This window comes from Asterias rubens, chromosome 13 (genome assembly GCF_902459465.1).
Source record: "Asterias rubens chromosome 13, eAstRub1.3, whole genome shotgun sequence".
NCBI classification, from domain to species: Eukaryota; Metazoa; Echinodermata; class Asteroidea; order Forcipulatida; family Asteriidae; genus Asterias; species Asterias rubens.
In genome coordinates, this window is record NC_047074.1 from 11,271,952 (window position 1) to 11,299,449 (window position 27,498).

General features: G+C 39.0%; 2 protein-coding genes across 3 annotated transcripts; one reads left to right on the forward strand and one right to left on the reverse strand.

Moving 5' to 3' along the window:
* The first annotated feature begins 7,246 nt into the window (after positions 1 to 7,246).
* On the forward strand, positions 7,247 to 16,835 carry LOC117299007 (putative defense protein 3). 2 transcript variants are annotated; one of them, XM_033782416.1, is made up of 8 exons: positions 7,253 to 7,353; positions 7,596 to 7,676; positions 11,350 to 11,607; positions 12,249 to 12,397; positions 13,015 to 13,106; positions 13,505 to 13,587; positions 14,480 to 14,503; positions 15,371 to 16,835. In XM_033782416.1, exons 3-8 carry the CDS (start codon positions 11,406 to 11,408, stop codon positions 15,451 to 15,453), a joined length of 633 nt encoding a protein of 210 aa, XP_033638307.1. In that variant the 5' UTR covers positions 7,253 to 7,353; positions 7,596 to 7,676; positions 11,350 to 11,405; the 3' UTR covers positions 15,454 to 16,835. The 2 variants fall into 2 exon arrangements, with proteins under 2 accessions (XP_033638306.1, XP_033638307.1); XM_033782415.1 differs by lacking the exon at positions 7,596 to 7,676 and having other exon boundaries at positions 7,247 to 7,353.
* A 2,736-nt stretch (positions 16,836 to 19,571) lies between these two features.
* On the reverse strand, positions 19,572 to 27,003 carry LOC117299008 (putative defense protein Hdd11). Its single transcript, XM_033782417.1, is given in 9 exon segments — positions 19,572 to 20,255; positions 20,852 to 20,875; positions 21,071 to 21,088; positions 22,008 to 22,120; positions 22,708 to 22,799; positions 24,113 to 24,229; positions 24,232 to 24,248; positions 25,744 to 25,982; positions 26,920 to 27,003. Coding segments are annotated over 8 exon segments (669 nt in total). The 5' UTR covers positions 25,949 to 25,982; positions 26,920 to 27,003; the 3' UTR covers positions 19,572 to 20,172.
* Positions 27,004 to 27,498: the final 495 nt, after the last annotated feature.

A 27,498-nucleotide genomic window follows, 5' to 3' on the forward strand; every position in this document is an offset into this window, starting at 1 on the left:
CTGCGAAAGTCCACATGCGCAATGTTTATTAAAGACAATGGACACTATTGGTAAATGTCAAAGACCAGTCTTCTCACTTAGTGTATCTCAACATACGCATAAAATAACAAACCTGTGAAAATTTGAGCTCGATTGGTCGTCGGAGTTGCGAGATAAACATGAAAGAAAAAACACCCTTGTCATACACACGACAATTTCGAGACCTCAAGTTCTAAACTTGAGGTCTCTAAATCAAATTCGTGGAAAATTACTTCTTTCTCGAAAACTACGTCACTTGAACGGGAACCGTTTCTCACAATGTTTTATACTATCAACCTCTCCCTATTACTCATTACCAAGTGAGTTTTTTTTTGCTGATCATTATTTTGAATAATAACCAATAGTGTCCACTGCCTTTAAGGAACTTGAGCCATAAACGTTGCGCAGGTGGATATACGCAGTAGCGGAAATCGGCTGCAGGTAAAAAGAAGCAACTGTAGAACATAGTTTACCCAGGGACATAAGTGCTATGCCTGAACCCACATTACGATGACGTGACCATGCCAGAACTTGAATTCGATTGTTTTAACCACTCGGGCATGACACCCTACTACGATATGAGCTGCACGTAAACCTCATAAATATCTGTACATTTTTCTTGTTTGCTCCTACCAAAGTTATGAAAACCCTTTCAAGTTAAACAAATAAATACAATATAAATAAGACTCATCTCTAAGATGCGGAGCTTTTTCACCGACAGGTGTTCAAACAGCGACCATAAGACTCAGATTTCATTTAATCCAATCGTGATGACCGCCATCTACCCCCTTGATACTTAGGCCGTGTCCGAAACGACGACTTCGGCTACAGCTACGTCTAGATCAGCGCGTCTACCAGTGTTGAAGAATAGGCAGACGCACGCGATCTAGCCGTAGCTGTAGCCGAAGTCGTCGTTTCGGACACGGCCTAATTTCTGATTCAGGGCACGGCTCATCTTCGGCAAACGGTAGATTATTGGAGATAATACATTGCGGACGAGAGGGCTCTTTGGGACGGTGTGTTTGAGTCTTTAGAATGGGTTTGTCTCTGTGCCATCACGCAGACTCTATTAAATACACTGGACACCGTTGGCAATGGTCATTATTCTCACTTAGTGTATCCTAGCATATCTGAGAAAATTTCTCCTCAGTTGGTTCATCGAAGTTGCAATATAATAATAAAACAAGAAAAACGTCCTTGTTGCGCAGAAATGTGTGTGCTTTCAGATACCTAAAAAGGGCTCCAGGCTTGAAGTGTTTTAATATTTTATTGATAATTTACTTCTTCATTAAAACTACGTCACTTCAGAGGGAGCCGTTTCCCACCATGTTTTATTCTAACAAGAGCTTACCATTGTTCGCCGTATGCTTACAACGGTTTTACATTTTTTTACAAGTAGAATCCACTGCCTTTAAAGGCATTTAATTTACAAACCAATTTCATTAGCAAAATATCCAAACGCAATCACAATGATCTGACGTGAGCTGCCACGGGCCTGATCATTCGGTCGGTCGGTTGCAAAATTCCGTGGACTAGTTTGAGGATCTCGAGGTAGATCACGAAGTTGTGGCTTTGGGAATTAATAGAGATAAAAAAAACCTTCATACATAACCAATCTATCAGACGAGGCAATAATTAAGAAGGAGTATCGTCTTGTGGTTTAGCAAAATAGTACAGACAAAGCTCCTGAGTGAGACTTGTTTTTCTGATAAAACCGATGAGATATTATCCGTCAAGTCAGTGATTTTATTATTAAGTACAACAGTTCAATAGGGAATATTTGTCCATCAGAAATATTGTCGAAGAAGTGACATTAACGGCGATAGCATTTGAAGGAAAGTGGTTTTGACAAAATGGGGAGACTGCAATAACAAGCAGGTTGTTCAACTCGCACACTTTATTTGATGAAATAGTTGATGACTTTTCGTATAATTTTTTTAAATATTTAAACTGGGTAAAAATCAAAATAAAGGTGTTTCCACCGACGAAAAACACAAATTACAATTATAAAAGTGGACTACCAAACATTTAAAGACAACTAGGCGAAGTTAAGTCTTCGGGATCGTGCATAACTAAAATTTGAGACAAAACATCATTCTGTTAAAAGCTCAGATCTGAGTGTCAGCTCATTTGTTGTTTAACAAAAATGTGACAAGAAAAACAAAACACATTTAGAACATCAGTGTTGAGTTTACGAATGTAATGACAAGAAATGGATGAACGAATAAATCTTAAGAGTTCTTCGTGTAGAGTGCGTGAGTGCTTAATGACAGTGGGCACTATTGGTAAATTACTCAAAATAATTATCATCATAAAACCTTTCTTGATTACGAGTAATGGGGAGAGGTTGATGGTATAAAACATTGTGAGAAACAGCTCCGTCTGAAGTGACGTAGTTTTCGAGAAAGAAGTAACTTTCCACGAATTTGATTTCGAGCCTCAAGTTTAGAATTTGAGGTCTCGAAATCAAGCATCAGAAAGCACACAACTTCATGTGACAAGGGTATTTTTTTCTTTCATTGCTATCTCGCAAAATTCGACAACCGATTGAGCTAAAATTTTCACAGGTGAGTTATTTTATGCATATGTTGAAATACACCAACTGTAAAGGCTTGTCTTTGACAATCACCAACAGTGTCCACTGCCTTTAATTTACGTGATGAGAAGCCAATTAAAGTGTCTTGTCCATGGACACACACGTGTCATGACCGGGAGTTGAACCCCACTTGACTCAGCCATAACTTCGGATCGAATACGCAGGAATATAAACCGGGCTTTACATAAAGGAACACGTTGCCTTGGATCGGTCGAGTTGGTCTATACAAAAAGCGTTTGTAATTGTTTGTTATAAAATGCATGTGGGTAGAAATATGTTGTACAATGATCCACACAAATATGCCTTAAAATTGCACGAGTTTTCCTTTTACTTCGTCGACTAACACGGTCGGCCATTTATGGGAGTCAAATTGTTGACTCCCATAAATGGCCGACCGTGTTAGTTCGCACAGTAAAAGGAAAACCACGCAATTTCGAGGCAAACTTGTGTGGATCATTGTATTATACTTTTAAAACATCTTTCCAATCATATGCATTTTATAAAAAAAAAAACGGTTACAGACACTTTTTATAGACCAACTCGTCCGATCCAAGGCAACGTGTTCCTTTAATTAATGAGACTTCGTTGCAATCGGAAAACAACAACAACTCGTCTTTGGATAAAGGTAATCTCCAGTGGTAAGGGAACATTAATAGGGCTTTACGGAAGTACTCGTGGAAACCCAGGATATCACTTGAGAATTACGCCGCGTGTAACCGAAAACCTGAACCTCTAGCCCGAGTTCATCCTGCACTGTTCTAACGCCTATTTGAACATTGGTCTGTCCTTGTAACGATGTGCAGCGCTACACAAGGGCAGCTTCCACGGTGGACATTCAATGACAGGATACCCCACAAGCATACTGACGTCATAATGCTGCACCCTTGACGGGTTAAAACAGTCAGTGGATTGGATGCTTTTGTAGTTTAGAGATACTATAATTGTGAGCAGTAAATTTAATGTCACTGCATGATATTGGCTTCGTCTTAGTCCCTTTCAAATCTATAGAATTCCAGAACAAGGCACTGGACAGTATTTGTCATTACCCAAAATAATTGTAAGCATAAACAAATTACTTCTTGGTATTGAGCATAAGTTGGGATATGTTATGGTATTCTCCTTATTGTGTCCGCACACGCTATATATGGGTTTAATTAGGTCGAACCGGGTCAGGTCAGGTCAGGTTAGGTATCGTACTCTTGGTCTAATGTATGTGTATTTCCGAACAAATAGTGTGAATTCGAACCCGCATTTTATTTCTGACGTCAAAGGGGGGTGGGGGAGGGGGGGGGGGGGCTATTCCAAAGATGTACATATATATAAGCATAGAGATACAGATATTTTGGCGTATGTTTTGCCAAACTAGTGACATATATTCATCAGCTTAAACCAGGCAAATTTGTATCTCATCCCACTACCTCGAAGATGTACTGAAGACTTACAGCCGCTCAGTTGATGTTATTGATTACAACTCAATACAACCACTCAAACAAGCAATGGTTCTATTAATGTTGAGACGGCACAGTGGAAAAGGAAATGAATGTCTCGGGATTGTCAAGCATGAGCTCCAAATCAAGGACCTGGGCAATATTTGGAAACAAATTAATATATAATCTCATTTCATCGATAAATATACTAAGACATGCAGACGACTTCACGAAACTTTACGCAAATGCGCACTAGTCTACTTGCGCAATATTTTATTGCGTAAGTTGGCGTCGCTAACACAGTATGATTTTGCGCAAGTGGACACCTAATAATTTGTCAAGATGCAGGCGTTACACTTCCCAAGATAACCCAAAGAGCTAACTTGTTCATCTTTGCAGTCATCTCATCTTGTCCGTGCGGTAAAGTTTCCGGCTAAACACCAATATCGAACCCCATTCCCGGAACTATGCATTATCTTGGGTAAATAAGAAAAGATCATGTTTGAATTTCCTCAGGTGATTCATCGAGAGATGGATGGACGACCTAGGGTGGCAAATGGCCCTAATCGAGATTGGTTTGGATTATTGAAAAACAATTACGGCTATGAATAAAAATGAGCACTGTGTCGTACATGGCAACCGTTGGTCGGTATTGGTATTCAAGGTAATGACTATACACCTTTCCATTGCTGGTTGGCATGGCACACAAATTAGTTGTGCAACATGTGAGATTTTTATATTATTCTCTTCCAACTTCCATGGCCAATGATAAACTTGTTATTTTATGCATATTATGTTGGGATACACGAAGTGGGAACATTGGGTCATTGATAAAGGTGACAGTCCATCGCTTTAAAGAAGTTTCACATCATTTTGGACACTAATTTGGTTCAGCTAAAACTTCCACATGACATTCTGTGTATCTTTCATGATTTTGTTGCCTCAATGACCGTATCTTCAAAGTGAGTTAACGTGTGAAACTTCTTCATTACAAGAAAACGTGGTGCATCCCGAAACTGAAATTTACGTGAGAATTCCATAAGACGAACATCATATTATTTTCAACAGAGGGCGTAATGCTCTCGAGCCAACAAGGGTTTCTCATCGGAAATTCCGTCCGCCGGAGATTAGGGATCCCAAGTGAAATTAACATGGGCTGGAAGAGGATGTTTCAAAAGAGGGCGCTATGCGAAGTAGTTTGTACATAGCTCGCCATGAGGGTGGGGGCGGGATAACACATTAATAACCGGGGGGGGGGGGGGGCGGGTCCGAATCTCCTGCCACACCGGCAAGTAGAGTTTGGGTTGAATTGTTGCTGTACTGGTATGAGTCATTACTGTATAGTTGTCCTGATTCTCTTTTAAGCATTCCTTTTTTAATCGAATTAGAAGACAAACAAATTCCTCATTAAACAGCCTTGCGACAGTTGAAATTTTGATGAGTATATAGAGTATATAATTTTTTACACCGTCACATTCAGTAGGCCAGTGGCGTAGACTCTTGATCACCTTGTTAAAGGCTGTCGCGGTGATAGTGAAACGGCTTCTCGTATCTCGCGACACTGCTGCACTGTGCAATACTACTGTTCTCACGACTACTGCTCTCACTTTGAATGAGATTAGTAGTAGGACGATAGCAGTCCTCTCGCGCAGAGCAGCCCTCTTGCGCAGAGCAGCCCATTTGCCTATTCGTCAACACTGACAGACGCGCTGATCTAGACGTAGCTGTAGCCGAAGTCGTCGTTTCGGACACGGCCTAAATCCTTTCGTGCTTAGCGGCCCTCTTGCGCAGAGCTGCCCATTTTGTGCAGAACAGCCCTTTCTCGCGGAGCAGAGCTTTCGCGCAGTGCAGCCCTCTCAGCAGAGGATTTTCTTTCTTGCGCAGAGCAGACCTCTTGCGCAGATCAGTCCTCTCGCCAGAGAGTCGGCAAGAAAGCCAATTCGCTACCACTGCGCTAAACAGCCACCGACTTGTCCAAAAGTCTAACGGAAACTATGAGTTCAAACATGGTCATGGCTAATCAAATGGCCACTGACCAGGGCCCAAAACAGCTGCTTAGGAATATTGCTTAACAAATATTGTCTGCTAACAAGAAATGAGTAGGATATAAGTCACAAATTGTACAAGTGGCATGGCAGTTTGGCTGGCAACCATATTCTGGTAAGCATTATTGTGTTGTGCTTAGCTGTTTTTGTGCTTAAGCGGCATTAAGAAATCAGCCACAGGGTACAGGTTAATTACTCTATGGTCACCATTTGAATACTGCGAATAGATTCGCAATATTGGTGTCAACATGACATCTAAAACAGAGTGCAAGGCAAATTTGCATAGTAACCAATAGGATACAACAAACAAGGAGTATAATGGTACCAAGCTTTGCCGAGCCTGAGGTTGCTTGGCAACTGTTTGGGTTATAGAGTAAAAACAAACTGTGTTTGACTTCATCAGTCCAAAGATTATCAAGTGCTTCATTGATAAGGTGATCGAAAGTGCGAACAAAGGTTCTTTTGAATCCGGCAGTTCAGACAATCGCTTTTATATTACAGCGGGATGTTGTGCTACAAAATACAACACACAACACTAATCATCTCGACAGCCTGGGGATGTATACTCTCCTAAGGGAGCAGAGAAAGATGTCATGACTGTGATCGGCCCAGTCACCGGGACGCCACTAATGTAAGGCGCATTGATACAATTATTGTAAAATGCGGCATTTATACGAAACAGCTTATTATTACCAGTTTATTTCCATGTTACATTCATTATACAGAGTCACAGCAACTACCCCGGTGTCATTCCTGTGAACGAAGTATTGGTGTGTTTTTTTTCTCTTTGTTTCTTCGGAAACGAACCAAACCGAAACCTATTAATAATAAGGATGCTCATTTACATAAAGCCTTGATAGTTACCAAGGGGACCATGGAGGCTACTTCCTCATCGAAACCAGTCATGGTGACCCGACAATGTTTGAGCAGGGCAGTCATTATACCAAACTCAATACTCATCATCGCTCACCTAGCCTTTTGCCAAGGCCTTCTTGGCCTGGACAGCTTCTCGTAAAGAGCGGAGCGACTGGAATAGGAGACCACGCGTGCGAGTATCGCCATTCGCATGTGCGTATAGTCTTCCGTTCTAGTCGCTTGGAAACGCGGATATACGAAGCTGCCCAAGCCATAAAGGCTTTGACAAAAGGCTACAACTCATTCGGAGTTAGGTTATAAACACCACTCGATCAACACTGTCACACAGTGAGTGATTGTGCTGCGTCAGTTGGGCCTGTTTCAGAAGAACAGCTCTACTACAAAAAGAAAGGTAAATAATGCTTGGCTTAATTTTGAAACTACACTATCAAATTGTGTTTACTTTTTAAACTCGTTGAAATGATAACTGCTCAAAGATTTGTATAAGCATTCAAACACAAATAAGCATGTTTTACGTTTACATGCGGAAAAACAAAACTGTACAAAACTTTATGCTTGAGTGTAAATTTTGCGACTGTGTCATGTTTTGATAATGTATGAAATGTATGAAATGTGTGTATATCTACTTGCCAGGTAGGATTTTCTTCTGAGAACTTTTTTGTTTGTGATATTCTAGAAGGATGTAAAGCAAGACTAGTTCCCTAGTTCAATCTGGTAAGTAGACTATAAAGCCAGACAAGCTCAGAAGACCGTAGATACACACATGGCGTTACCGCAAATCAAATCAAATATATTTCTATTCGATATTAAATATGACTGAAACGACAGTCTGCATCAAGTTATCCCCGGCTACCAGGCTGAAATTGATACGTGGATAAAGCTATGGCTATTATGTCACGTATGTTTGTAATACGACGGTAAAAAACTACGAAACCCGCCTTGTGTATTTTCCTAGTTCTAACCCTAATCTAACCCTAACCTCAACCTTAACCCTAAAGCGTGTAAATCATGGGTGAGTTTGTGAACGTAGGTTTGTTGGAATATAGGGATGTCGGAACATAAGGGTGTCGAAACATAGCTATAGTTTGTTGGAACATAGGTTTGTTAAAACATAGGGGTGTCGGAACATGGGTGTTGGAATAAGGGGTTTCCGGAACACTAGGGGTGTCAGAATGAGCAGTCACCATTGCATGTCATATAAGTGCAAACGAAAATGCAGATTGTTCGAACTGTTTAAATAATGCTATACGATGGACAAGCACATGAAACTTTGTTGTGTAAGTTTACTTGCATCCAAAGTAAATACACAGTAGCTTAAATTTGTTTACATATGAAGCCTCATAAATGATAAAGCATGATCTGATCTGTAATTTGTATACAGTTGCAATGATTTGCAATTTTGTTTGTCAGCTACAAGGAAATAAATGTTGCTATTTAATCGGTTTGCGGAAACTATAGTGAACAACGGAAACTTGACCACGGCCTATATTTATTGCCTGATTCTTTTTAGTCTTCTTTCCTTTTCAAACACGTTTGGTTCTTCCTCCGCGAAGGCAACCCTGGACGTATGTAAAGTTACACCAACGTCCTTCCTGATCAACAGTGTTTGTCCAGTTCAACTATATTTCCCAAGGATCTCCTTTAAAATGTCACAACACAAAATCAGATAACAGCAAATTCACCTCGCAAAGATGACTTTTAGAGACACAATACACCTTTGGTAATTGTCAAAGACCAGTCTTCTCACTAGCTGTATCTCAACATATGCACAACATAGCAAACCTGTGCAAATTTGAACTCAATTGGTCGTCAAAGTTGCGAGATAATAATGGAAGAAAAAACAACCTTGTCACACAAAGTTGTGTGCTTTCAGATGCTTGATTTCGAGACCCATTTGCTCGTTTCCAAGTAGGTTTTTTTCCAAAAATAATTTTTTTAGTAATTACCAATAGTGTGCGATGCCTTTAACAGAATCGAAGTGTAGCCTTAAATACCTGCAGAATAAGCCGACTGGTTGGGACATTTGTCTCGTTTTCATGACATTTGACCCCAGAGGACATTTTTGTTTTTACTTATCACTGTGAGGTTTTTGTACGGAGCTCTTGAGGTGCCATCCGACATGTTGAGATCCTGACAAAATTATCTCCGGATGACGACATCCTAAACGCAAATAAGTCGACAAACCGAGATAATTAGGTCTGGATGTCGACATCCTAAAAGTAGTATGTCGTCTTCCTGTAATAATTAATCTCGGGATGTCGATAGCCTAAAAGTAGGATGTCGTCTTGCTGTGGTAATTTATCTCGGGATGACGACATCCTAAAAGTACGAACATAGAATTCAAAGATACACAATTGCGGAAACACGTATTTCAAAGAAACTCTACGCGAAAACACGGAATGCAAGATATAAAAACTCGGATATACGGAATTGGCAAAGATGTGACATCTCGGAAAGACAGGATTCCGAGTTCATCACAAAGTCCCCTGCAGCCAAAACTTTATGTTTTGATAAAGGTGCGCTCAAAGTAAGATATAACCAATCAAGACTGTTTTGTTTAGCTATTAATCTTTGAAATTTTACATGTCATGGAAGTAGATTGTGTTAACTCATACAGATCTGTACAAATTTGGTTCACAACGTGATTAATTAACGAGTAATTAACATTCAATTAACAAGATCATTGTATCTTCATGAAAGCTGTACAAACGTAGTCTGTGTACAGCACGTCGTATGTAAATCATGTTGGTGTTTTTGAAAGCAGGAGAGGACAAAGTTGTTGGAACCTCCTGTTGATGCTGACAAATCATCAGAACATCAGCATAAGTATTGGAATTGCACTACCTATTGAACCACTTGTAGTGTGCATGGAGTCCAACACGTCAGTCTAGAGTCCAGCTCTGATTGTAAAAATCAATTCAGGCATCATCTTCAATTTAATTTTATGCAACAAGCAAACTTATAAATTTTCTGACTTTATTTCCAAGGGTAACATAAATGGCTGTTAGCAAACGGTTTCCAAGAAAAACTACATGGTATACGTGCACATTATTCTTACTGGCCTCAAGCATTTACCTCTAGATAATAAATCAGGCATTCAGTTCAAAATGATAAAAGTTTGTTATTGCCACATTATTCAGCGAAACATGAATCATACACAGCTACTATTCACAAGAAAATCTATGTGTGGAGGGTAACAGACAGCACACAATGGAACTAGTTTAAGAGTGACAATACTAAACGTGCAATCGTCAGCCCTTGAAGCAATGATATTCAATGGATCATGAATCTATTATGCACAACATAAAATATTCAAAAGAATATCCATATATAGATTTGTCTGGTGCATAAATTAATGTCCCAGCCATGGTATTTTCGTGTGTTTTTGCTGGATTCCTCACTCCCCAACCAAAGTGACTACAAAACGTCTCTAATGGATAACAATGGTATATTTCGACATGGTTTCTTTTTCCAGCAAGAGTTGCGGGGCCCATTTTCTCTAGTATTTATTGTTATCACACAACTAGTGTTCCCTTTTATGTTTTATTATGATGTTGGGTATTTTGTTTATCTGTTTATTTTGACTCCCATAAATGGCCGACCGTGTTGGTTCGCACAGTAAAGTGCAAGCCTCGCAATTTCGAGGCAAACTTGTGTGGATCATTGTATTCTACTTTTAAAACATCTTTCTAACCATATGCATTTAACAAAAATGGTTACAAACGCTTTTTATAGACAAACAACTCGTCCAATCCAAGGCAACGTGTTCCTAAAGGTCACTCACTTGTCCTTTCTCTACGAATGTTATTAATGGTAGGACATTCTTCGGCTCATTTTCGGTGTTTCATGGAAACCATGGACAAACCAAAAAATGGACAAACTAAAAAGGTCTCCACATGGAAATTCTAAAGACATATTTGTACAGGGGTACATAGTATATGGAAAAGTGTTAAGTGACGGGACAAAGGAAATAACATAAGAAGAATGCTCCACATGAATGCATGTTTGAAAAAGTCATTCCCTGTTCATTCCCTTTGAAATGGCCCGTACTATTGTAGGTTAAAAGACCACAGTACATGCAGGTCTCTGAAAACTAGTTACCCCTCCTACTGCTGTAGTGGAGCTTGCTGCTGCTTCTACTATCTGTACCATGTGCTGCAGTTCTAGAGAAGGGTATAAAATAAACTATCCTTTCAAATTGTATAGGCTTTCTGAGGCGCCCTTACCACGAACAGAGGTATGGCTGACACTTTCTTAGAGTGCAAGGTTTGGTTTTGGTGCATACAGACATAATATTTACCAAAACCAACCTGTGCAGCAGTGTTATTCTGCGCGACTCGGTAATTGTTTTTTTTAAATATTGTCTGCTCTTTCTTTTTCGTTGCAGTCGTTAATCTGTCCACACATTTCACAGTCGACCAGACTCATCTCAAGCAACCGAATATGTACGCCATCTTACTGCTGTTCCTTGTCCCAGCTGCACTGGCTTACAGTAGAGGTCCACCCGTGGCTAATGCTGGGCTGTGTTCAGATATGATTCCGACGGATCACAACGGTGGTGTGAGTCTGGCTACAGACATGGACAACCCGCCGTACACGATCACCACGAGTTCGGATATGTACTATGCCGGTGGTACGGTGACAGGTAAAGTGCAATTGTATGCGTGTATAATCTGTGACCTGCCGTTGATTTCATCAAACTCTTCCAATAACTTAGGATTAATCTTTGGAGTAAGGACAAGTTCAGTTCCGTATCCGAAGACGTAGGACGCAGTGAACCCATCCTAGGAATAGGACGAGTCACTGTCTAAAACTCGAGATAGGATCACTCTTTTAGGGTTTCGTGAAATCGGCTGCTGGGGTGGATTTCACAAATAAATTAAGACTATAGTCTTATCTCAGAAAAGGACGAGTTATTAGTAAGTAGCTGAATCTATATTCTTTAGGCTATATAAGAGCCAAACGAAGAGAATATGATGAAGAAAATGACGTCAGTTTTAAATGTGGGAGGGAAAACCCCAGAGAATTATTTAATTAAAATCCATGCACTCAGGTAGGGACTGAAAACCCAATCCACATAGTAGGCTTCCCTCGATGGCATTCGAACCGGGTGTGGAAGGCGAGACGAGACACCACTACACCAATCTGACTGACACATAACAAACACACAGCAGAATTAAAACATCAAGACAAGTAAATGAACAATCACCCTAAAATTGCTAAAACCAAACAACAATCACGATCTCAACGTATTTTTATCATTCGGACTGTTGTTATTACTACCAGTAACCATTGCCGGTATGGGGGCAACTATGTTCAAGGGCTTCTTCATTCAAGCACGCCGTACTAATCTCTCCATGGACACCGATGAAGCAATCGGAACGTTCTCTGGTGCACCAAATGGCACACAGCTACTGGAGTGTACTGTCGCTAATGTGAGTATCCACCTTCCACCTAGCGCTCGGGTTTATTTTAACCACCATAAACAGGTGTGGCAGGACATTCTGTTCAAATATGTGCACCCACTGTGGTTAACTAAAAGCTGACTATTTTTTTAACTCAAACCTTGGTTGAATACTGCGGTCAATCATCTTAGAACCAGCCTCATGACCATGGTTTCTTGCATGGTCCCGATAGCCTGTTCCATGCAAACATGTGTAAAGCACAGAGGGGAACCAGTGATACTGTAGCGAAAACGGCAATTGGCGTGAACGACTAGGCTTCCAAACGAGTCGTTCGAGTGAGTGTGTCACTTGTACAAGTCCAATGCTGGTCAGAAGTCGACAGTTGAAGTCAGAATTACCTCGGACCAATCAAAACACAGATATGAAAACTTACGTCAGTGCACGTATCCAATGAAATCTGTATCCAATGAAATCGCTGGTTCTGTGAAGCTAACGTCTGTCTTTATCCTTGCGGATAAAGAAAGGTGACTAGTCTACAAGGAGGGTTAGTTGACTCTTCTTGGACGGGCACATGGTGGCCCACTATATTAAATCTCGTATGACGGTTTGTAGTATTTTGTTTGTTTCTCTATATGTTTCTTCTGCAGTCGGCATGGGGCCACTCTAATAGCGACGAGCGGACCACGGTTGAAGCCACCTGGAATGCCCCGATGCAAGACGAAGGACCAATCATGTTCAAGTGAGTCTTCAGGAGCCTCTGTGGAGTGACTCTGTCTTTTTTTACTTGCTTCTATGAAACTCTTGTGACGTCACGGTCATATGAAAAGACTGGTTGGCATACCGGTTCAACATTTCAAGTTTAATTGTAATTAATATTACCTCTCAAAATTGGTTGCTAGGTTTCTAACACACTCAACACCATTTTTGAATATTTTTGTATCAGTCTTTGCTTTGCTTTTTTGGCTTCCCGTAGTTTTCCAACTTTGGTTGGCCAAAACCCGGGCTGTGAGGTTGCAATAAAAAACTTCGGTAACTCATTTAAAACTAGGTTATCAAGCGTTAAGTCCTATTGAGTAGATACCTCTTAATCATTACTAATAGTGGTTTTCCTCCTGTCATTCACGTGTTGTGAAATAGGGCCATCATTGTGAAAGGAGTGCCTAACCGGTCCCACTTTTACATGAATGTTACGTCTGATGTGATGGACTTCACCCAAACCCGTAAGTTTATCGAAGTAAAATAAAAAATACACAGTCGCAAGATACGAACACTGGATCGGTTAAAGGGTCTGCAGCCGATTTCACGAAACGCTAGGATTAATCCTATCCTAAGTTAGGACGAGTAACTCGTCATAACTTAGGATTAATCTTGAGGTCTGCATGCTACAGTGCAGGGCTGGGACTCGTCCTAAGATCTAAGATTAATCCTAAGTTAGGAAGAGTTTTGTGAAATCGACCACTGGTTACTTTTTGATACGACAAGAAACACAATTTACGTCCACAGATTTACATTAAATTTTTAGTTTAAGAAAGCTTCCCTTAAAATATTACTTGCTGAGGTGCTGTTGTTTTTGAGAATTTAGTAAAAAAAAATCACGAAAATTATTTAAGCATGTACAACGGGTTTACGTGACTCGACTCCCCTGACAACATTACTCTGTGATTTTTACCTTTTTTTCTCAAGGGTAAATTAAATACACCTTCATTCTCAGTGACTAGGGATTTGTGTCATGGTTAAAAACTTGATCTACAAAAGGTATCGAAACCCTTTAGGTATAAGATTAGAAGTAGTTTTAATGGCAACAGAGTAAAAGATGCGAAAATATAAACAATAAAATTATGTGAAATAAATTAGTCAACAAACAAATAAGACCGAATTTGTTTGATAACTAATTTATTACTCAGATAAATGGTTTATGTTTCGTTGGGTAGTATACGGGAGTTTATGTGCTTACAACAAGCCATAAAACAGTCTGCAAGCAGGTTATTTGTTTCTCCTTTTTTTGTATTACTCATTCTATTTGTATTATTGTTTTCAACAATGTTATTGTTTACAACAATACCAAAACAATCTAGTAACTATATTTGCTTGTTCTTCCCTCTTCGTCAATAGCTAGCACAACACCATCATCAACAGGTGAGATTACTGTTCATTGTAATGAATAAAGTCAGTAAAGGAAAACAAAACACTAGCAATTATTATAGCTTAATAATAAATAGAATAATAATAGGTATTTGTAATGCGCCAAATCAATCCAATCAGTTGTTCAAGGCGCAGCAGAGACAATGTAAAAAAAAAAAAAAAAAAAAAAAAAAAAAAACATTACATGTACATATCCAGTGAATGCTGATCAAACAATAAATAACACCATTTAAAAACACCAACAACAATGGGAAAGAAAGTACATACGCTTATAACTACACAAAATGTTTTTAAAACTAACAATAACAAATGGCTTCTTATAATATAGCTCGCATATCCGTCACTCAGTGACGCTCATGGCGCTTTCACATTATTCAGTATTTCCCTGCAAGGTATGTGGGACTACGTTGGAATCATGATACATACTCCTTCATGGTAATGGTTTACAAAGTGCTGAGGCGCAATATGCTGCAAATCAAACCAGGAACACCGGGGCGAATCCCATTTCTGTTTGATAAGTACATTGGTTTTTATGCGCGTTACAAAACACACACGGGACCAGCGGCTTTAGGTCCCATCCGAAGGACGAAGCATCATGGTTCAGTGTAATAAGAAACTTTAAATAAATAGTAAACTGTGTAAACTCTTTTGTTGGGAGTGTTGGCTCCGAAACAAGCGGTGTGGTCTCGAAACTTCGAACAGTATCTCTGGTTAAGTGCCTTGTTTAAGGACACATGTGTCACGACTGGGAATCGAACCCACACTCTACTGATTAGAAACACCAGAGTTTGAATCCGGTGCTCTTAACCGCTAGGCCATGACACGCCACCTATATTCTTTTTATACTTTTTTTTTTGGTAGCATCATCCGTTACCGTACCACTTGTGCTGATGACTACCATCGCCTTGGGTCTCGCAGCCCTGCTGGCTGCCCGTCGTCAGTAAATAAAACCACACCGGGCTGAAACTCCTATGAAGACCAGACTTTATGGACTCTGTGTCACTGAGGAGCATCACTATGGAGGACCAAAAGTTGACAACCCATTTCCCCCCAAAACCTGGTAGAGTAAAATTAGAAATTATGTTTAAATACAGTCCCTTTTATCAAATTTTAAATTTCTGCCTTCAGAAATGTTGATGAAAATTGTTTGTCCACTTTTGGTACTCCATACATATCTTTCAGAATAATAATTTGTATCTTTGTGCCTACTTTGTTCTCAGGGCCTATTTTCATAAAGCTGTCAAGTAGAACATTTTGCTTTGCAAATTCATTGGGTAAGAAGAGAACGGGGTACCAGTCGAAGCAATGGTAACTGAATGGTATTCCGGCTGGTAACCTAATTATTGTTAAGCAAAAGAGTGGTTGGGCTTAGCAAGTTTTTTTGTGCTTACAGACTTTGTGAAATTGGGCTCAGACTATAGGTGGCAGTATAATTCATAGATATTCTGTATAATTATAGATATAGTTCCCAAATAGACGCCATCTTTTCGGGCAAGTTGCATTAATTTGGCTTTCGGGAGCGTCAAGTGCTTATACTCTTAACGCAGCCGCGTTGATCACTGACCAATTATATAAATGGTTCTGTGAAGTGGACTTTTGCTACCGATTTAGTAGCAAAATACGAGATAAAAAAAGAAAATGGCAATCAAGTTGTAGAAGGCACCCATGGCTGCACCAGTGCGTGGTCTCCCCTTCAATTCGCTTGGGATATCAGCTCTATGAAGCTATCCAAGCCACGGAGGCCTTGGCAAAAGGCTAACGCGGAACGCATGACTGTGGTTTCAAACTGCCCGTAAAGTTGGCCGATTTCCCTCATAATGCATCCTAATCCAGTATGATGATTCTTGATGTTGGGATTGGGGGTTGGGGGTCTGCAAGGAGCCCATGTGCAATCGAACCCACGACCACACATTATTTTAGGAAGCACATTGTCACAAAATGGCGCCAGGTGTTCTTGGGTTTGATTCTTTATGTGGTGTTTTGTCCCGCAGTACTTTAAAAAGAAGCACATATAAGTCATGCAATACTCACAAACTGAAACAAGCAGATTATGTTGTATGGCTAGCGATTTAGTTTCAGCATTTTGACCGAAATACTTTTAGGAAATACTTTAGATGGTTTTCAAGTTTCTTTTTTGAAATAATATCATAATAGTTGTTGTCGTGTTACTCAGTCTCTCATTGTTGGTAATTTCTTTAAGTAAATAATATTGTCAATGCCGGGGTTAGTGCCTTCACCGAGACGATCTTAAGGTGGTTTAACAAACCTTGAATCTTCTGCACCAGAAGCAGAATTATGACCTTTTTTTCAAATTGTGTGTACACATCAAGCACCCTTGTTTACAGGTTTCCATCAGGCTTGTGAGCTACAGTGATTTAAGTTCACTAACTTCACTTACAAGGCATCCTTGGTTTCATTAGCAGATATATATTATACACATATTGACTGGCAATGAGGTAACTAGTGTACGTCTATTCCCCCGAGGGACTTTGAGTGACCACAATAGGTCCCTCTTCTGGTCACTCACAGGCCCGAGAGGGAATAGACGTACACTAGTTACTAAATTATGCCAGTCAATATGTGTTTTATAACACAGCTCGGTCTTTAATGTCAAATAAGAACAGAAATCTGGAAAAGAAAGGATGTTTTGCAGTTACAGTTCACGGTTCAAGTCAGGAGAGGGCGCTGTAACCGGGCACTATTTTCAAAGACTAGTGCCCGCTCAGGTACTAGTTCCCGCAAAACACGCGCGCGCGATCACTAGACTATAGCAGTTCATCACACGTGACCGTGTTTCAGCCAACCAGAATACAGAACAAGCAAGAGGTGTGTTATAAATATATATATTATGTTACACTTATGGATGCATGTTCATGTTTTTGTCTTGTTTGCAAAAATATATCTAATAATAAAATGTAATGTTTAACTTTTAAGTAAGATGTCAGTGTCATGGGTCATCTTTTCCAACGGCGATTCCTTTATAATTAAAATTATTTTGAAGTAAAAGGCAGTGGACACTATTGGTAATTGTCAAAGACCAGTCTTCTCACTTGGTGTATCTAATTTGAGCTAAATTGGTCGTCGAAGTTGCGAGATATGAATGAAATAAAAAATGCCCTTGCACACGAAGTTGAGTGCTTTCAATGCTTGATTTCGAGACCTCAAATTCTAAACTTGAGGTCTTGAAATCAAATTCATGGAAAATTACTTCTTTCTCGAAAACTCTGTCACTTCAGATGGAGCCGTTTCTCACAATGTTTTATACTATCACCCTTTCCCCATTACTTGTTACCAAGTGAGGTTTTATGCTGATAATTTGTTTGAGTAATTACCAATAGTGTACACTGCCTTTAAATAAAATCGCAATTGACAAAGTACTTGTTGGATAGGCTTTAAAATCTAATCGGATTTTCTTGTTGTAAAGGAGTACAATTTACAGTCAGCATCAGGATAACCAGAAAGCTAAATTTTAAGTTAATATTTTTAACCATTTTCTTTTTAGCCAAGAGTCTACTCGCCCGTTTTCGAAAATTTGATGTTGGCAAGGGTTAAACCAGCTCTTATTTTTGGGAGAAAGTGAACAAAACGCTCTGAAATTAACAACGTTTGACAAATAATTAGTGATTTTTTATTTACTGTATTTGTTTATTATTTGTCAAATCCCAGACCAGGGCCCAACTTCATAGAGCTGCTAAAGCACATACAACATTTGCTTACCAGAATGTTATAACCAGCCAAACTATGCCACATGTACCGTTTTTCACTGGTATCCTGCTCATTTATGCTAACCAAGAAACTTTTAAGCAATATTTTCTGCTTAAGCAGCTCGATGAAATTGAGCCCTGGATGTCAGACTGCTTAATTTATTTTCTTGGAGAGTCTTGCGACTCGATAACTAAATAACACATCTATAAATCAACGAGTGGTTTAAAGAAATAAACACAACAATTCTAGCAGGCCTAATACCTCTTTTATGAGGTTTGCAACACGCCGGCCACTTTTTTTTAAAGACTAGCCCAACTAAAGTCACAGTTAATGTGAACCACTGAAATGAAATGAATACGTTTGGTTATTGGAACCCTTTTCTGTTTCAATCCTCTATAATGTTAAGATTAAAAGAACTCACCTATACAAGTTTTACTTCAAAAGGTGGTAGCGTTTTTTTTTTAAGATTTCGGATAAAATCTGAAGCGGTTATTTCCTACAGGAGAACAGTCAGTAAAAATGGTTTTGACGTTACAAATTATAGTTCGTTAAAAAAAGTAATACCGCCCTCTTGTGGTCCTTATCACAAAATACCAATTCGGATGGTTTACAAATGGTAAATTATGTCAGTTTTTTTTTTAAACTGTTTTTAAAAGCCCCTTAAAGCTCATCGCGCTACCCCACACCCTGTTCACTGGGCTCTAAGCTTTTCCTGAAACCGTTTCAACTCCTTAGGAGTATGCAGCACCGTCAGCCAAATTAAATGTAGGCCTACATGTACTTAAAAAGTTGCGTAACATTTATATCATTAGCTTTCAACCCTCACAGGTTTACGGGCGCTTAAAGTCACCTGTAAATAGATTTTTTTTTTCTTTTAAACATAAGAGTATATGCTTACGAACAATAAAACAATTTTTTTTAGTAATTGTTTGTCACGATTTATATGTTTAAAAAATATATAAAGTTGTTTTGGGGCTGTCTCCGCCTACCCCTTTTGTGACGTCAATCGAGGCAGACTTTGCCTGCAATGCGTATAGTAAACACACGTGCAAAGTACATGTACGTGCAAGTCGTGAGTTGGTACATTTCAAAAAGTGTTTTTCTGCATTCAGCAGCAATACACCTGGTCGGCATTGCCGGAAAAAAACACAAAATTCTTTTTTTGAAACGTACAAACTCACAACTTAGTCCGTACATGTACTTTGCAATTGTGTTTACTCTGCGCATTACAGGCAAAGTCTGCCTCGATTGACGTCACGAACAGCGCCCTCTCGGGTCGGGGTCTACTCTTAAATTTGTAAATAACATAAGAACTGATTTTGTAAAACCTTAGTTAATTGTTTATTCACATTCCACTCATCAAAACACATGTATTAGTGACAAAAGCTTTATTTTGAAAAAATACCACTTCCAGGTGACTTTAAGTTAGTGTACCAGCAGGTATTCGAACACACTTTCCGATAACACAATCACAGGAACTTAAATGAGCTCGATGCGCTAGAAAGCTCAGCCCCGATATGACACAAAGCAAGTTTGAAAAAAGAAAACCCAAAATACACTTCTATAATCATAATGAACACAAACAACTGAAACTAACAAAAAACCACTTTTTAAATACTTAAAAGTAACATCAATAAAGATAAAAACAGTTAAAAACTAACACCTGCTATTAATTGATTTCAGAAATCTCTAAGAAGCAATGTAATAATTGTCTCTCTGACAGTATCCCCTTCCCGTGAAAAATGCAAATTACATTCACGCAAGCGTACAGACCCTATTGGTTGGCAAACGCCATAGAGATGTGCAAGAAGCAGACACATGGCAGACACACATTCGCATCTGCGTTTACGAAACAGCGCAATGTTCCCTCATTTTGCCAACCAAACTGTTAGTGCGCAAGTGCATGTGAAATTTACAAATTTATTTGGAAAGGTCTATTGAAAGCTTTTCTCAAGTATCTACTGAGACCTAGCTAGGGTAACCGCCATGAAGAAAGCAGCTGCTGAAAGGACCAAGGAGATTCCATGAGTGCAACCAGTACCTAAATCAACAAATCAGAAAGAACGAAATTATATTCAATGGATTGTAAATCAACACTACATGTATACCAATTTCACAAAGCTATTAAAGAGGCAGAAAATACTGCTTGAAAAATGTCTTTGCTAAGCAGAAATTGAGTTAACCATCAGCCACACCAATGCAATCTTGAGGTAATTTGGGCCGGAAACCTGATTCTGCGACGATTTGTTTTTAATTTTTATTTGAATATTTTTTTTTTAAAGTGAGCCCTCCCTGGGGTGGATTTCACAAATAGTTAAGACTAGTCTTATCTTGAGTTATGACGAGTTTACTAGTCCTAACTTTTTTTAAGGCATACGTTTTAATATCTCCTAGGACTAATCCTAAGTTAGGACTAGTCCTAACTCTTTGTGAAATCGACCCATGGTCCACTCTGTGTGTTATTACGTTGCAACTAAATTCCTAAAATTAAATAAATAAGTGAAAGTACGGATGAAATAAATGGAAAAAAACAAATACAAAATAAAAATTTAGTCAATAAATAATTGGTCAAGTATAATGTAAATGATTAAGTAAATTTAATAATTCCAAATGAGAAAATAGTGACTAGTGACTTACCTTCGCCGTCCGTATGATCTGGTTCTGTTTATGAGAACACAAGATACACAAATTGTAAGATGGGTAGTTATAAAAAAAAAAAAAACTCTTCAATTTGGTCCTTTGTTCGTAAAAAAGACACTTAAAGGTCCGTACGTAAGCCCCGCCCCTCAATAGTAAGTAAACAAATATAATAATTTTAAATAAACACACAGAGTAGATGTAAAAATAATAACTTACCGCCTGTGTGATCTGGACCTGAAAAAAGAAGAAAAAACGAAGAAGATAGGTAATAAAATAATCCCAAAAACTATAAACAATTCGATCACATTTCTAGCTTGAATACGAGTTTATAACGGTAGGCCTAAAAACTATAGGTAATAATAATAATAATAATAAATAGCGCCAAATCAATTAAAAATGCTCCCAGGCGCTTAACAACAATACAGACTTTCATTTTAACCCCCAAAAAGCTAAATAATTAAAAGGTCAAAAATAAGATCCACAAAGCATGATCATATAAAACAATTAAGATACATGTACAATTAAACAAATAAATAAATAACCAATCAAACACATTAAGTTAAAGCCACCGAAAATACATATATCTATCCAGAAAAATTATCCTAAACAGCAAAATTTGAAAAATTAACCAGTAAAAATCGAAAAAAGGAGCAGGCGTAAAAAAAAAAAAAAAAAATGGCCGTTATAGGACTACATCATAAAAAACCACAACAACAATAATAGGTAGAGAGATGGCCTCATTAAAATTTGTCAAAACATGAAGACCCGACAATATTTATATTTTCATATTCTTGGGTTGATAACAAGTGCAAATGTGCACATTAATTAGAGACAAAAAAAAAAACCACTAAAACGCAATGAGCAATTCAGGTACAGAGGAAGGAAAAAGAAACAGCTACATGCCGAAGATTTGCCTAAAAACAAAACAAAACACACATGTCCAGAGGCTCTCCTCTCCAGCTGGTCCTAAAGAACACAACAACACATTGAAATAAACAACCAGCAAGGACCAGCTGGAGAGGAGAGCCTGCCATATTGCTCTTTGCAAGAGTGATATGGTGGACAAAATGAGTGTTTTTTTACTCTTTTACATTAAGAGGTGGACAAAATGAGTGTTTTTTTACTCTTTTACATTAAGAGAGTATGTACTTACGTGGAGGAGGTGGAGGAGGAGTAACGGTCACGGCATCCCCAGCCATGAATGTGACAGGAGAAGACATCACACCCACGTAGAAATTCTCTTTCGGTTCACCAACGATAGTGGCTCTGTAAGGATATAGCAAACACTATTTTAAAGAACTTTAAAACTTGGTGAGCGCTCGGCTCGCCGAGTAATACCTAAGTTTAGGTTGAGTTAGTATTTAGCGTGTACTGCCAAGTATAAAACACAATTATTTGTTTGGTGCCTTATCATTTATTCAGAAGTGAAATAACCAAACAGGATCGGATGAGGGAAAAATCAGACGGTCATCGTTGGGGTTTGACACTCCGGGCAGCAGACACAGTATAGCCAGTCTGGAGTAAGTGAAGACGGGACACAGGTCAAGCTCGGTTCGGTGCAGGATTAAGACTACCAGCCCCCTCCGGCCATCAGCCCGGTCAAGCCTGACGATCCCATTGTTACATTACCACAATACTTGGAATGTATGGCATGTCTTGCCAGTGAGTGATGTAGTCATAATGGCGGTGCAGTACCCACCCATTATATTCGTAATCCATAACTTACTAAGCCACTGGACACGTTTGGCAATAATACATTGTCAAATTCTCAATTGGTGTATCCCAACGAATGCATAAAATAACAAACCTAATAAATAATTAGCATATTTCATGGGAAGGGTCCATTGACTCACCTGAACTGGATTGATCCTTCGTCTTGTGCAGGTGCTTTCCATACAGCGATTACCCTCTGCCAGTGTTTATCGTCAGAATGTGCCCATGACGACTGTTGTAAACAAAAGACAAGTGCAGAAAGTACTAAAGGTCCGCTGGTCTATTGTGGTCAATTCTTTTTCTTCATGTTGTGCCAGTAGGCTTAGGCCTATGTCTTTTCAGCCATTTCGCCGTTTTTCTGAGTTTTCCTTGCTTTGTCCTTTCACTATAGACCACCGCTTTATTTAAATTTTTTAATTTATATTTTTTTACTTTCCCTTCAATATCATTTGGATTATTCTCACTTAAAGCCATTAAACACTTTCGGCACAGAAAACAAAAAAAAAGCTCACAGATTTACTAATAAAGGGTTTACAGAAGGTAATGGTTAGCCTTGCTCAAGGCAGTCGCATTATTCGCTCCGAAAATACGACACTGTAAACCCACCCGTATACCCTGTGCGTGGTGCGTATGACCCACCCGTATACACACTGTCACATCGTACGACTACTGTGCACACAAGTCATCCGCACTCGTACCGCTAACCGCATGCGGAGGCCGTTAGGCCGACAGCCTTGTCGGGTCTGTAACTTCCGGGTTTAATGTGTTGTATTGAAAAATTTCCACAAGTGGAAACAAAAATGGGGGGCTCTCGGATATGCTAGTATGCAGCTCATGAATATGTATATTTTTCGTCAGACGAAATTTTCGTACGATGTCACACAAAGTGAATACGGGTGGGTTTTTATACAGCGGCGATCTTTTTTCGGAGTGAATCATTCGACTGCCTTGAGCAAGGCTAGGTAATGGTGAAAGACTTCTCTTGAAATATTATTCAATGAAATGCTTTACTTTTCGAGAAAACATTAAAACCATTATCAATTCTCGCTGTCGAGAATTACGGATTTACTGTAAACACATGTCATGACACGGCGAAACGTGCAAAAACAAGCGTGGATTTTCTATCTTTTACCTCTTGATATTACACGTGTATTGATTTGCTCAATAAAGCTAGATATAACATAGCGGTCAGGTCGGTCCACGAATACTTCCACATGATATATCACAGAGTCTCTCAACCTCAACAAACCTGGCCGAAGTGGCCTCCACTCAAGCCGTAATCTAAGAGTTCACTTAGCACTTACACAAAGGGCAGGGGACGGGTCATTCTCATCAGTTGCTGGTCTCCGATGCTGGAACGCCCCACCAAATCACATTCGCAACATCAACTTACTCCAGAATTTAAAATGTAAATTAAAAACGCAGCTGTTCTCTTCTCGCCCATTAACTGACCTCTTCGTAGCATTCTTTAGCAGCATTGTATCTCTGGTAACTACGTTTTACATAAAAGTCTTATTTATTATTATTATAAAAAGTGAAACTTACATTGACGGCGTGACACATAAGTAACTGTGTGTTGGGTGGTGGGTAGGCGAATTTTCCGACCGCTTTCTCCATATCTTTGGTGGGATCAGCGCGGCGAGCTTGGATGAAAAATCCCTCACTTTTGCAGTGATTTCAACTACAAGTAGGTCAAAAAGAAATGATAATAAAAGACACAATAAAAAACAATGTTATTGAAGTCTGAAACTGGAACAGACCCCATAACCCTGGGAAGGGTAACATGAATAAAATAATAAAAAACAATTCGTAAATAAGTCGTACGGAAAGCTATGGGACACGTTGCCTTGGATCGGTCGAGTTGGTCCATGAAAAGCGTTTGAAACCGTTTGTTATGAAATGCATAATATGGTTAGAAAGATGTTTAAAAATATAATAATTTAATCCACACAAGTATGCCTCGAATTTGCACGGTTTTCCTTTAACGTTGTGAACTAACACGGCACGCCATTTTGTGGAGTCAAATTGTTTTACTTCACAAAATGGCCGACCGTGTTAGTTTGCAAAATAAAAGGAAAACCATACAATGTCGAGGCATATTTGTGTGGATTACTATATGCTACTTTTTAAACACCTTTCAAAGCAATGCATTTTACAACAAACGTTTTCAAACGCTTTCCATCGACCAACTCGCCCGATACAAGGCAACGCGTTCCTTTAACTTAGAAAAAAACAAAAAAACAAACAATGGTAAATCATTATCACACAGTTTGACTTAAAAAACACTTGGTAACGCAATTTTCACATAGAAACCCTGTATTTTTGTTTTTTTAATGCATATTCACTAGCTGACATGAATATTGATGAGTTTATATGAATATTGATGACCTGTAAACCAGAGTATGAATAATGCATGGTATTAAACCGACACCCGATCCAGCAATGCCGTGGTTGATTGAAGCTAAGCAGGTAATAACAATAGGTGCCAGGGGTTGCAAAATGCTTTGGTTGGGGTTTACAGGGTTGGGAGTTCCATATTCATTGGGTCAGTTAGAATAAGAAAAGAAGTGCATGATTAAAGAATGATTGAGGTGATGTAAATAAGATGCTTTTTATGAGCTCTTTGTTTGGTTTGTGAATGGGGTGTGTGAAGAGAAGGTTAGGGCGTTGTCTCCAAGCTCTTGGTCTGTGAGGACCTGCTACACACTCGGCTAACTATATAGCTTCATCGGGACAGTCCATCAACAACTTAAACAAAAAGAGTATGTTCCCTACCAATAATTTCAAATTCGTTGTATTGATTAGTACTATAAACCAACATTATATTCCTAAGTCGTCAAATAACTGGCAATCTAGCAGAAAATGGATTAATGTTTCAACGTCAAGGTGACAATGCGGGCAATTTCTTTGGGTTGACTCTAACCCAATATACCGCCCTATTTAAAGGCAGTGGACACTATTGGTAATTACTCAAAATAATTATCAGCATAAACCTTCCTTTGGTAACGAGTAATGGGGAGAGGTTGATAGTATAACACATTGCGAGAAACGGCTCCCTCTGAAGTGATGTAGTTTTCGAGAAGACTGGTCTTTGACAATTACCAGTTGTGTCCAGAGTCTTTAAATAAGTAAATTTCCTCTCATCCGCATCCCGATTTCTCACGGAGTTTACTTACCAGTCAGAGAGCCTCCTGCCGTGTATTTATCAGAGCTGGTAGTGATGGTATACGGTGGGTTGGCGGTATCAGTGGCTTGACTCACTCCGTGGCCAGTTGGTATCATATCAGTACACAGAGCGCCGTACTCGGTTATGGGAGGTCCAGTCTTATATCCAAGAACAGCAGACACGGCCAACATTAGAACTATAGTGATGTACTCCATTGTATACCGGAATGAGATGGCTAGCAGTGATTTCCTTTACCAACGAAAGACAAAAAACCACAAAAAAAAACCACAGACACTTCAACCAGTATAATAGTTCAGTTGAAACACAAGCCAAGTCGTAGAGCAAGACGACTGGACCAGTTTTGGTTTAATTTAACCCAAGTCGTGGTCTAGTCTGACCACGATTGTGGTTCATACCATGTTCATACTGACCCGGGTGTGGTTCAGTCTTCCATTCTCTTGCAAATTCAATGACCAATTGAGTCAAAACTTTCACAGATTGTATACATGTTGGAATGCACCAAGTGAGAATACTGGTCTTTGACAATATTTACAAAAGTGTCGATTTCACAGAGAGTTAGGACTAGTCCTAACTTAAGACTAGTCCTAGGATACATTAAAAACGTACGGCTAGCCCCACGTTATGACGAGTAACTCGTCCTAATTAGATATATGAGTAGTCCTACTCTTTGTGAAATCGACCTCAGTGTCTTGAACCGATGTAAAATATATTGAAACAGTTGACATACTATAGGTTTTCTCGGTCAATTTCGGAAAATGAGCAGCCAATTTCATTTTCATGCGCTCGAATTAAAGCTGTTTTGCCTCTCTAGTTGTTACTGCGTTTCAAATTCAGAATTCGGCCATTCAATTTCGTTTTGAGTCGAGTCAAATTCCTTTAGCACTATGTTCAATTTAGTATATCGTCATTCTTTTTCGAGACACACACGCCTCAAGAAGCGACTGCGAATTTGAATGCTGCTTTGATGAATTGTTAAATTGAATGATTATTTTGTTGAATCGAATGACGCAACATTACATTTGACTAATCATAAAACGAAATCGAATGACCCTTTTCAGTAGCATTCCATTTCGCGCGAAATAGAATAGCTTGATGGTTAAATAGGCTGCTCATTTTCCGAAATTGACCGAGAAAACCTTTAGTGTTACCGATTAATAATACTTACACAAAAATGAGCTGGTTTAATAGAACTCTCGGTTGAAACGTCTCGACAGATCACGAGAACAATTTAGACTGTACTGGAAACACTAAGAGCCTCAGCTTAAATTCTCACACAAAGGTTATGCAAATTTCAACCCGTACCTGGGTGTGTCTTAAAAAAAAACAGCATTTAACAACAGTGTCAAACCACCATGCCGTATAGTAACTCAAGGACATGGCGTAGTTTATCCAGGCCTTTTGAAACCAATACTTTTGTTATTTTAAAATACAAATTTTCTACTTTAAGTCACACAAAGAGTTTTCAAGTTCACGTTCATCCCCTGCTTTTGTAAACTTTATTTTGCGTGTTGGCCAATGTGGGTTTATCTGCTTCAGCAAAAAAAAAAAAAAAAAAATTATGGTTCAATCTTTGAAAGCTGTATATTTTTGTTAAAATTCCTTCGGTAACATTAATTCTGGTTTTACCCTACACCGATGTGTGTTTGCACTGTGTACTCTGTATTTTCCCGAGTTCTGTGGACAAAAACCTATAAAGCATTGCCAAAGGATACAAGGCGCCGAGAAAGAAGTGGGAAAAGACAGA